This window comes from Magnolia sinica, chromosome 11, assembly GCF_029962835.1.
Source record: "Magnolia sinica isolate HGM2019 chromosome 11, MsV1, whole genome shotgun sequence".
Taxonomy (NCBI): Eukaryota; Viridiplantae; Streptophyta; class Magnoliopsida; order Magnoliales; family Magnoliaceae; genus Magnolia; species Magnolia sinica.
In genome coordinates, this window is record NC_080583.1 from 74,768,193 (window position 1) to 74,780,734 (window position 12,542).

The window sequence follows — 12,542 nt, forward strand, 5'->3', positions numbered from 1 at the left end:
ATGGCCTAGGTACGCCTGACGCTATTTGTGTTACTCATCAGGAATGTATATTGTATTGCATCCTCTGTATCTGATATTTGGCTATCTACGATTCCTCATTTGCATAGTTGTTCTACATTGCGTATTCTGACATTGATTGACTCATGAACTTGTCCGTATTTTCACTTACCCTGTTATCATATGATCTTGTCAATATTTCTGCTTACTCTGATAATTCATAATCTTATCAATATTTCTGTTTATTCCGATATTGTATGATTTATGGATTACCGGTATTTTCGGTATTGTATGATGATGTCATTATGTTGAATACTTGGCATTTACCTTATATACACACTTACACCACCCTCTAAGCTTTCTATAAGCTTATGCACGATAGATGCATGCAGGTGATGTTAGGTTGCAGTAGTGTTGAGCTTGGAGCGTGCAGTGGTCTTCTGGAGCTTGATTTTCGATTCATATATTTCTCTTTCAGCATTGTACTCAAATGATTATATTAGTGGATATGTGATGATGATGTTGCCTTGTGTTTTGGATAAACTTGTGGTTATGCTTATTACGAGTTAAATATACGTTTAAAAAAAAAAAAATCCTCCTCGTAGGATCCCAGGATCGGAATCTGGCATATGGACGCTGGGAGCCAAGAATGGGGTACTACGGAGGCTGTCGGCACCGGATTTGGCGATCGGAGTTCCTGTGAATCCGATTTCCGAGTTTGGGGCGTGATAATCCCAGGATCGGAATCTGGCATATGGGTTCCGGGAGTCGAGAATGAGGTACTACAGAGGCTGTCAGTGCTGAATTCGGCGATCGGAAATTCTGTGAGCCCGGTTTCGAAGTTTGGGGCGTGACTATATATATATATATATATATATATATATATATATATATATATATATATATATATATATATATATATAAAGAGAGAGAGAGAGAGAGAGAGAGAGAGAGAGAGAGAGAGGTCTCAAGTCCAACCGGTTGGACCATAGCAAACGTTGGAGCTACTTCATGATAGTAAGAGGGGTGTGATTGGGTAACATTAAGTTGAATTGTAAAATCCATGGACTATTTAGTCTTCTAGTGAAGTGGAACCTGAGCGTGATTTGGGAGCTACTTCATTGATACTAGGGGTGTGTTTGGATGCATTGTTAAGTTGAATTGCAATAATTAATTCGGTATGTGGTTATGTTTAGATGTACTATCGAATTGAAATATAACAATTAGTAAAGCAGAAATAACCAAATTCTAATTTCTGTTGGTAGCATTCATACAGGTAGGGACTGAGAGAAATTTGGGAGCTGCTTCATTGATATTTTGGATGCACCATCAATTTGAAATGCAATAGTGGAGGTGACCAAATTTCAGTATTAAGCTGCATGGGTATGTTTGGATGTACCATTGCATTGAATTGCAGTAATTAGTCTAGTACAATGGAAACAAGCAAATTGTCCTTTCACAATAGACATACCTTTGTTGCAGGCAGACAAAGGATTGTGTTTTGATTACTTTCCAGTTGGATTCAAAAGGAACATGACTGCCATATGGGAGCTACTTCATTGATACGAGGGGTGCATTTGGATGCAATATCAAATTGAATTGCACTTCAATAGTTGAAGTGGCTAAATTGCAATAGCTGACCTTAGCAATGAAAATAGGGGTGTGTTTGGATGCACTATTAAGTTGAATCGTAATATTCGTTCAATAATGGAGATGACCAAATTGCAATTACCCCTACCCCTTAGCATTCATACTGAAGTTGGCCTTGAATGGACCTCAAATAATTGTGAGATTCAAAATCACTTGCACATCTGAATGCAGCCTATGAATTAAATTGTGTTGTTTACTCTTGACTAAACTGAATTTTGCAATTAAATTGACTTCTCCATCCAAACATTCTTGTGTCCTGAATCGAGTTCTTCAATGGGCTTGAAAAATCCATGCGCTTTGTTATTATTCCACATTGCACAAGTAGAAACTCAAGTCATTCGGATGGTCTCAAGAGTTGTCAAATCACTGTGTTTTTTTCTTTTTTCTTTTTTCTTTTTGACCTATGGCCCACCCACATGATGCCAATTGGATCAACAATCTAAAGATTCTGATCTCCATGTATGGATGCCACATGTATGGTGAGGAGATGCATAGACGCAATAGTTTCCTCCATGTCCAAAAATTTGCCCTGCATGTATGAGAAATGGACTGCTCATTTCTTGGGATTGGATTGTAAATGGATTGGTAAAGAAAAGGTCAGCCAACAATCAACATTCTCCAGCTAGGATCATGCAACCATTGTTGCCTTTTTGGGTACATCCATCCACGAACAGCCCGGATCTCATACAAAGAGGCCACATGTACAGATAACAAAGTATTTTAGTTCTAGCACTGGATGTGGATGCCTCAATCTTCAAGGAGTCCATAACATGGTGTCTTCAAAATGCTGTATTACACACGACAATTTCAGACATTGTGATGGGGATGAAAGGGACCTGGAAGCATATACAGGGAGGGACTCCATGAATGAGCGTAGCATGGTCGCATAGTCAGATAAAGTAGACCGTATAACATGGTGTAGGATTTAACCAGAGTGCTGCATTTCATGTCTGTCACTCTACTCGAACCTCATACCATTGTATTGAGCCGACTTCACCGTCAACCTCGAGCTCGCAAACAGACTTAACAAGGTGAGAAACAGCATCGTCAATGGTTTTGAACCGAGCAAGGTCTGGTGGCAAGACGTTACCAGGCCAGTTTTGCAGCCAACCTTTCAACCTGTCCTTCAGCTCTTCCTCAGAAACGAATTCTTCACTCTTGCCAGGTTCCATCAGGACATAAGTCTCCGTCTGTAAATAGGCCCTTCTCCTCCTAATCGCACATACCTAATTCATGCCAGCAATCAAGAATGAAAGAAATATAAAAATAAATAACTCACGCAGGAAATGCGTATAGAAAATATAAGATTGGCAGTATGAGTTATTATAAAATACCCTCAATCTGAGAGTCATTCAGTTTTTCTTTCATTCATTCATTTATTTATTTATTTTGAATGGTTAGAAAGCATTTGAATTTTCAGTTTGAACAAGTGGGGACCCATGGTTCATTGATGAAACACAATTGCGCACCTAGAAAGAGGTCATGAACCCTCAATATCTAACTCCCTTTGGGAATTTGATTAAACAAGGCCAATCCTCAATATCTTGTAACTCCCTCTAGGAATTTGATTAAACTAGGCCATGTTTGGCCCATGTTGTTTAGAGAAAAAGAAAGAAAGAAAGAAAGAAAGTATTCTTCATGATTGGATTCCTATTCTTAGCAGAATTTCCGAAAATCATGAAATAGTACTGGTGCAGATACAAAAGATATTTCTTTCCAATACAGTGCCAAAGAGAACCATTTCATTTTTTTTACTTTTTTTGGAAGTACTATAAGAGTAGAGAGATTCCAAGATCACAGGTTATGATTATACTTCAAAAGCCCACCTCCACCATATCAGAATCCTCCCATCTGGCCAATCTTGAAAAGGCATTTTGAATCATGTCACCATATCTAGTAACAGCATAATTCCCTATCCAGAGGCTGAAATGCAATCCCTGTCCAGGTCCATGCCTCATTGTCTATGGCTGGGGTTCAGGCCAGATTATTGGATCCCATGTAAAATGTTCTGGAACTTGAACCTGGATCCAGCTTGTTGTTCGAGAAAAAATGGACGGTTAGAAAATGAGACTGGTAATTTTTTGGCTGGACATTTCATGGTGGGCTCCACCTGATGAATGGCCCAGACCTTGCGCATGTGTGTAGGGCCTGCACCCAACCTGAAGATCTAAAAAAATCAACCTAAGTAAGCCCCAAGTGTTCAAGAAAAAATGGACATTTAGAAAACGAGTCTCTGGTAATTTATGGGATGGGCATTTCATGGTGGGCCCCACCTGATGAATGGCCCAGACCTCGCGCATGTGTGTAGAAGAAGTCGCACATAAATCATATCAGCTCTCAATTCTTGTATTTAAATGAAAGAGAACAACATATTCTTCATATCCAAAAAGTTCATTGTCCAAGTAAAACTACAAAAGAACAGAAGAAGGCTCAGATGCAAGGCTTGTGCATTGCCCATGCTCATAAATGCTCTATACATGCCAACTTGCAACACACATGCGAGATAGGATCCATCAATTAGGTGTACCCTAACATGGCACATGCGGCACAAGCAAATGTACTAACATATTAATAATGAAATTGCATAGATTATCTACCACGGTGCGTGCAGAAGCTTGGCGGAGCTTGGAATTACGGTTAAGTCCTACAAGAAGGTGATTAGGACCACTTTAAAATTCTTTGCCTAATTAATATAATTTACCAATTAAAACTAATAAAACAAATTAACACTAAGACTTTTCCGAGCAAAAGCAAGTCCAATCACATAGACTACAAATGATCTATCTACCAATCAAGCAACTAGTTTATAAAGAGATAGTGAGCTTGTGTATACTTACAAGTTAAGTGCCTAACATACAAACACAAGTATGAATAGAATTGTGCTCAGATGACAATCATAAACACAAGCATATATAGTAGTTCGGTTTCCCTACTCCCCACTCTTGCTTAACGCACTCTCCTTGAGTGTACCAGTATTCACTATCTTAGGAGTTCTCAATAGGTTCACTCCTAACCTTACACAATAACCTAAAATGACAACTTATTTGTCGGATTGAACTCCATTGATAAGCATTCATTGAGATGCTTGATCGATGCTCTCTCGTACTTCAATCAGCTTCTCGTGTGCTCCCGCGATCTTTGAAGTCAGTCTTCTTTCACTTCGTTGAATCGGCTACCTTGCACTTGATGCTCCAATGAGGCTACCAAGGTAATTGGATTTGCTTCGTTGAATCTCCTACAACTAAAGTTCCAATTGGTTTTCAAATGGAGATTCACCTAGATGGGCATTCTAGAGGTTTAAAAGAGAAAGGGTTTGCCTATTGGATTGGTGTCCATCCTCTAAAAATTGCAAGGAAACACTATCATGTTCATAAAGGAGCTTGGAATGCTTGTAAGAGTGATTAATCACATGTAAGATGACTTGGATCCCTTTACGCGAGAACCTAGAAGTGTTGGGAAGTATTGGGATACACTAGGAGCTTCTAACTCACTAAAAAAATCATCATATTGCCCGAGGTCCAAGTGCCCTTTATAAAGGAACCAAGTTCCAATGGTCAAAATGGGTAGAAAATGTCACCTTTGATCGATCGAGCGATGGCTTCGATCGATCGAGCGACCCTTCGATGGGATCGAAGGTCCCTCCATGGGATTAAAAAAAACTCCAGCTTTTCAGACAATTTGTTGCTGGACATTTTTTGCCACCTTTGATCGATCAAGCGATTTATCATCGGTTGAATGCCCCTTCAATGGGATCAAGAAACTCCATAATATAAGCAATTGGTTACTAGACATTTTTGGCCACATTCGATCAATTTAGCCCTGAGCTTCAATCAATCGAATGGTCCAATTAGACCCATCAACGACCTGTTGATGGGATCGAAGATCCCTCGAAAACTGTTGTTTTGGGCTGATATGTTTACAACAGCTTTGCACCTCTTTTAACCTAACTTATCATATTCCATTAAGCTTCCTATGTGATGATCAATCAAGGTTTACTTATAAAGGCTATGATTATCTAAAGGCTAGGTTGTTTTGGATATAAGGTTAGGGTCACCAAGGCACCTCAATTTATCTGTTCTTCACTCCTTGATGATCCAAGTCTTCATGTATGTGTCTTCAGTCTTCAACTTCCAAGGGCTCAACCGACTCATTGACACATAGACGCATGCGATTAACAAACAAGTGCACAAATCAGTGCACTAACAAATAATATATATTCATAGTTACAGAAACTTCTCTAGTACCAAAATTTTCTCAAGTTCTAACAGCTTCATGTAATGAGGATTGCTAATTCTAATGTCTAATACATGTGTATGCCCCATCACAAAACATGCTTCCAGCCTTCCACACATCTAAAGTGGGGTGTGCATGCAAGATCCAATTCATCCATAAGGTGGACCTCAACATGTAGATTACCTTACTAAAAAGGGACACATGCATGATGAGTGTGGACCATTGGCCGACCCATTTAACCGTCCATTTGTTATATGAAGCTCGACTGACTTCATATAACAGTCAAATTCAAGTAGCAGAATTTGTTTCAAACCCAGCAGAAAGAGAGAAAAAGGCAATTGTAAATCAGCAGCTTTGAAGAAACAGAGAGGGAGAGCTAATTACCTTTACACACAACTTGTCATGTCTTGCCATTTTTGGGAGTTCCAAATGAGGCAAGTAGCCCATATAGCCATTGTCAAATCCTGGCCTTAAACTCGCTGATGGAGATCGAACACAACGTCTTGACGACCGTTTGCCTGCAAAGAAAGCAAAAGGCATCCATGTTCTTCATTAGATTTGAAAGGAAAATGAAACTGCCAACTGTCAATAGAGGAATCAAACATGCACACAATCCGGACCAATATTACCTAAATCACCAAACTCCCATGTTTTCTATTCAGAGTCACACGATACAGGTTATGGGTCATTTGACCTGGACTGCTATTTTAAGTGACCCAAGATTATGGTTCTATCCCAAGATCCTAGCCATCCAACATTTGATCTTTCATTGATTGAGTGTCAGTCTGTTTTCAGTCGAATTGAAAGGGATGAGATTGTTCCATCCAGAAGATTTTTGGAGGATCTGTGGCCCATCAGACCAGCAGTCTGGATCATCAAACCAAGCAAAGTGAAAACTCGAGGTTTCCAGCATATCCTTTGTCAAGATTGAATGTTCGAAGAATTTACAGACTGATAAAAAGGAATCAAGTTGATAAATTTTGATCTTTAAACTTTCCATGTACAAAGTGTCCACTTCTTTTCAGTTTGTACAAGTGGGGTCCATTGTTCAGTGATCCATTTGCATGAAGCAACCCAGAAATATTCCAGATTGGAATACCCTAACTACCAATCTCTGTTCTTTTCGAGTTCGGTGTAGACAATTGCTGAATTTGTCTTCTGCAGCCACAAATTGAAAATGCAGGATTTTCCTATCGAGGAGATTGTTTTGTGCATGGTGAACGACGAACCAATGGTCTTGAATCTCTTGATCGCTGGATGATGATCCACGTCCTTGGGTCCAGGGTAATATGATTCCTTTGACATAATTACAACTGGATTACTGTAGAGCTAACAAAATCTGTAACATTTTAGAGTCCTGCCAAAACTATATTCGTCTTTCAAAAGGAAATATGGAAAAGAAAAAACAAAATACTTAGTTTCTTGAAATGGCTCTTTTGGTAAGAAGATCGTATTCTTATTCACAGACAAACAGGAAGATGTGAAATAAGGTTGTTTTCTCCACGGAAATTGATTACATCTCCAAAGTTTTCTGTGTTCCTGAACACTGCCTAAGGAGAAATTTAAAGAAGACTACTTGTGAAATAGAAATCTTACATGGAAACAGAAGAAATGAAAGATCTGCAATTTCCATAAACTCAGCTGAGTTTCTTTAGTCATTTGATGCTGAAGGCTTAGATGGTGATGATTCAATAGTTCAAGGGCGTGTTTGGATGCAATGTGGAATTAAATTGCAATTATTAGTCCAATGAGGTGGAAATAGCTCCCAATCGCAATTGCATATCTTTCAAGTTGGAATTGGCAAGGATTTTACTTCGATCTGACGACGACTCCACATTTTTTTTTTACGAATAACTGTGACATATCACCACAGATTGGTATTCTCATCTTTAAACTGAAGGTTTGATGTTCAACGCACTTGCAGATCCAAACATGGTCTAATGATCTCCAAGATTCACACCTACTAAGGTTATCTCTTACAATCACTCTTCTAATTTTCTACTGTTATGTCATGATCGCACTTGCAGATCCAAACATGGTCTAATGATCTCCAAGATTCACACCTACTAAGGTTATCTCTTACAATCACTCTTCTAATTTTCTACTGTTATGTCATGATCTCACCATAGTCTGTCTGATTGTACACAGAACAGACCTCAAATACAGAAAAGTCCTACAGAACCCGCTACCTGTGGTCACATACACATTAGCCAGCATAGCATCCCAACCATTCATCTGGTAGGCCCAAATATCCATTTATCCTAGACAAAAAATCCAGGCCAATTACTTCCTCTGAAGAGAGCATCACAAGCTTCTTGAAGGTCTTCTTCGTTTTCAGAGTCACTCTCAGGAGTTTCATATCCAGATGTTTCACTATCTTCTGGAGTAGTGACTTTGGCTATTGTCATAAATGTATTTTGATCTCTTACTTCTTCTTGATCTGATTCATCAGTTTCTGAATCAATTTCAGATTCTGATGATTCATCCCAGGTGTCAATCATATCCTTTCTTTTTAATAGGACATTTTGAAGCAAGATGTCCAAACTTAGAGCAGTTATAACATTGAGTGTATTTGGATTTAGCTTTCCAATAGTTAGAATTGTCGCTCATCAAGCCGGGACACGTTTTTTTTTTTTTAAATATGCATGTGTCCCACCTAATGAAGAGACCAATCTATGGTTCAGGGCAGGCAAAGTTTGGAGCCACAAATGAAGGTCTTGATATCATACATTTGTGTCACATTGGCATGTATGTGCATGTGTGAGACTTCAATCAGACTCGCGCTGAGTAACCTTAGCAAGTCCCAAAATATTATTTGTTTTTCAAATTTCTCACTGAAAATTCCACATCTCATCACTCAGAGCATTTGAACCTCCCTACCTCTCTCTTGGGGCTTCATTTCTTCCCACAACACTATTGTAAACATCAAAACAAACAAATCTTACAAAATTAACTTCAAACTTTATGTGTTTCTACAAAGTCTCATTTAAAATTTTATCACATGCATTCTCTGATCATTCTCTCTCTTTCATTATCTGTCCTTGTTCTTCTTGCAAAAGCTTTTCGTTGCACTTTCTTGTGTTCTATAGGCCATGTTCTCATGAGCGAAAGTAGACTTGGATGATTTGGTCATGTGCAACAGATATCAAGAACTGTGCCGGTTTGGTACAAGTTAAGCTAAATGGGCATGTGCGTGGAGGTAGTAGAAAAGACCTGAGACCATTGTCTAACTGTAGTTATGGCCCTTGATGGAGTGGAATGGAGGAACGGGATAGATGATGATGATGATCTATAGGCCCACCTTATGAAATCAAGATACCCCAATATGTAGGGTGATCAGGACTGTTGAACTGGTGGCTTCACCATGCGGAAGGGCCATAGATCAAAACTCTCAGCAATTAGACAGTTCTGGTTCAGTTCGCCACGAGCTTTACTGGTTTAATGTGGACTGCTGAGCGTTCCTTCTGCAGGCCATGTATCAGATGGCTACCATAGTCCAATCTACATGATGGCTCACCAAAACAACAGTCTTGATCACCGCATCTGTTGGCCACATACCATGAAGAGGGATACATATAACATTTATAAAGCTACCTGAACATTTGCATTGCACTGTCCTAAGCTTATAAGTGTAGAAAGAAACCGGTACGTATCGCCCAGTAGGTATTGGTTTCACCCATAAACGCTACAGCTGTAAAAGCCCAACATGGGGCAATATGGACTGATACAACCTGGTTTCAGTGAATGATAATATGGTACACCAAAAGTGATTTGTAATCCTTTCTCTATCCAAAATCCAATGAAATTAGTAAATTCCAAACCATGTTGTTCAAAATCCTTTTACATTCACGTATTTCCTTCTCTCCTCCTTTCTTACTGTTCTTCTTTTTTATGTAAGAGTGGTTCACAGACACTTTCATGGCAAAGATGGACCAGAGAAGGCCCGATCGGAGGCGGAAACAATCCAGACCATCAATGCCAGGTTTCCCACGCTAGATTTGCGAGATTCCATCAAATCAACAATCAAAAGTCCCATTTATTTTCATTTTTACTGTAAATAGTTAGTTCTAGTTCGAGTATAACTTTTGATCCTTTGAGTTGTAGGAGTCGTGCCCAACATGAAAAGGGCTTAGAAAAGTTAGGAGTATAACATGGTTGGGCCAAATTGGACACTACTATTTTTGGCCGAAAACCATGAAGTCTAATAGGAATGGAGGCTGTCTATAAATAATAAGTTTACTATTTATAGTGAGTCACGTTTTTATGGTGTTTGAGTTGGAGTCTAAGTCTAAAACTCCATCCTAGGTTTGAGCTCATTATTTAAAGGGTTGTAATTTCATTTTTTTAAATCATCAATCAAATTATTTCGAATTTATTAGGAATTATTTCTGCTTTTATCCCTCGTGGATTCAAGGAAGTTCTGTGAGGAGTCCAGAGAGCTTTGTGGATTTAGAGTAGTTGTTCCCTGAGGAAGACGGTGATCGACCTCATCGCATCCCTTCTTGCGCCACTTTTCTTCACAATGTTATCATTTCCACAACAATTTCTCATCTTCTTCACAAGCAGCCCAAATATCCGGAGAACCCAGTTCAGGCAGACAAAAAAGGGCCATCTACTGCGAAAACCCAAATTGTGACATTTAGCACTATTTTCATAGATGGGAATCTACTATTTAGACTCACCCTTTTACTCACATGCACGTACCCATTTCTCTTTCGGGAATCAAAATAGTACACTTATATATCATTTCAAATCCTAGAAGAGAGAGTTGGGTGGATGCAATCAATCAGGATGCAGGTTGTTCATAGCCAACCCAAAATATCTAGAGAACCCAATTCACTATAGACAGAAAATAAGCCATACATGGATTGAAAATCGATCCCGGTGCTCTGTATCAGTCGCCACCAAAACCGGACCATATCGCCCATTTTGAGACCATATGGAGGCGACATGTACCATGGAACCCCAAATTGTAACATTTACCTCCCATCCACAGATGAAAGCTACTATTTAGACCCACCCTTTTGATTTGCATGCACCCATTTTCCTTCTTTTTTTTTTTGGGAATTGAAATACTGCACTTTTGTACCATTTCAATCAAGGCACATATTCTTCACAACTCACAAAATCAAGAGACCCAATTGAATATGGATCGAAAAGGAGCTATGTGTACCATGGAAACTCAAATTTGTAGTATTTTACATCTCTTTTCGTAGAGGGGAACTGCTATTTAGACCCACTCCTTTGACTTGCACACACCCATTTTCTCCATTTTGGGAATTGAAATGGCAGACTGTGGAACAATTCCAATTTCCAAAATGGTACATGGGTGCATGAAAAGCAATCTGGGTGGATGTAGATATCAATTCCCTTCATAAATTACACCAACAACTCCCTTTTTCTCCTCTCCTTTTCTTCTTCAAATACTAATTTTTATTTTAATCTCTTCTTTTTTTTTGTAATTTTATGATAAGAAAAACCAAAAAAAAAAAAACCTAAAATTGTTCTCTAGGAGATGTAGGGAATATGTCAGGAATATAGCCGTTGGATCTAGGATCATGTTCGGCGATCCAAACCGTTGATCTGGCAAGATACGCAACCCATGGTAGGTGCCTCGAAAATCTTCAAAATTTCGATCAATGCAAAAGAGTTAATGATCCAAGGGTTGAAGTGTTTCAATCAGTTTCCTTTCTTTGGGTGTTGCCATCGACTGTAAGGCCTATCATATGAACGGTTTGGATCATTGAAAAATGACCCAGATCTTTAGCAAACTTCTTTAAATCACTTACATTGGAAGCTTTGAATTCCGTAGTTGAGTAGCTGCTGCTTCACAGCTCCTTCCATTAAATCACGTATTTTCTCTTCTTCTTTTTTGTTGCGCCAAAATTCGTTTGGTGGAGGTGAGAGCATTATCTTTCTATATAGAGAAAACCTCCAGTACAGCCAATTGAACCATAAGTAACTGTCCACTCACAGATACCCTCCAAATTTTCATATGTCTGAAAAATCTAACCTGTCCAATGGGTTGTCTGCATCTTGAGGATCATCCTATACGAGAATCAACCACGTTCAGGGCCATGATTGTATTTTATTGTATATCAACGTATAGAAATTGTTTTCTTTGGTATGTCCCACTTGATGAGTGCATAGGAAAGATGTTTGCATAATGTGATCCTTATATTGGGTAAAATGTATTGGAAAGATTGGATTTTTAATAGGGATGAAAGGTTAGAAGTTATTTGCTGGGTGGACCATAAGCTATGCTCCAATGGGTTAGACTTTGGGAATTCTCTTCCATGTCTACGTATTGCATTGCATGTGGGACAAAGCTAGAGTGATAGTTCACTGGCAGCTTTTTAGATTGTGGTGACCAATCAATCTTCAAAGTAGCCACGTCCACTTGAATCCTAATCGTCGAAGTTGTGAGACTGTTCGTGGATGGAGTTCATCTCCCCAAATTCGCATTGATCGGACAATTCTAACCTTTCATTTGGTGGCAGCAAATGGATGGCCAGAAATAAAATGGCCACACTCATTGGTGGGAAATGGGTCGTTAAATAATCTGATCAGGGCCGTAATTTGGACAGTCTTTGTTGCCATACATGTGTACGGTGGATGATCACACAGCTTTAAAATGGTGGTGAACTATCACCGTAGTCTAC

The 12,542-nt window shown here is 39.0% G+C and overlaps 1 protein-coding gene across 1 annotated transcript; it reads right to left on the reverse strand.

The window, feature by feature from the left end:
* Nucleotides 1–2,386: 2,386 nt before the first annotated feature.
* On the reverse strand, nucleotides 2,387–11,817 carry LOC131219378 (protein CHLORORESPIRATORY REDUCTION 7, chloroplastic). The gene is made up of 3 exons (XM_058214480.1): nucleotides 11,670–11,817; nucleotides 6,265–6,398; nucleotides 2,387–2,873 (listed from the first exon to the last, which is right to left on the reverse strand). The coding sequence occupies exons 1-3, from the start codon at nucleotides 11,788–11,790 to the stop codon at nucleotides 2,601–2,603; spliced, it is 528 nt and encodes a 175-aa protein (XP_058070463.1). The 5' UTR covers nucleotides 11,791–11,817; the 3' UTR covers nucleotides 2,387–2,600.
* Between the last annotated feature and the right edge of the window lie 725 nt (nucleotides 11,818–12,542).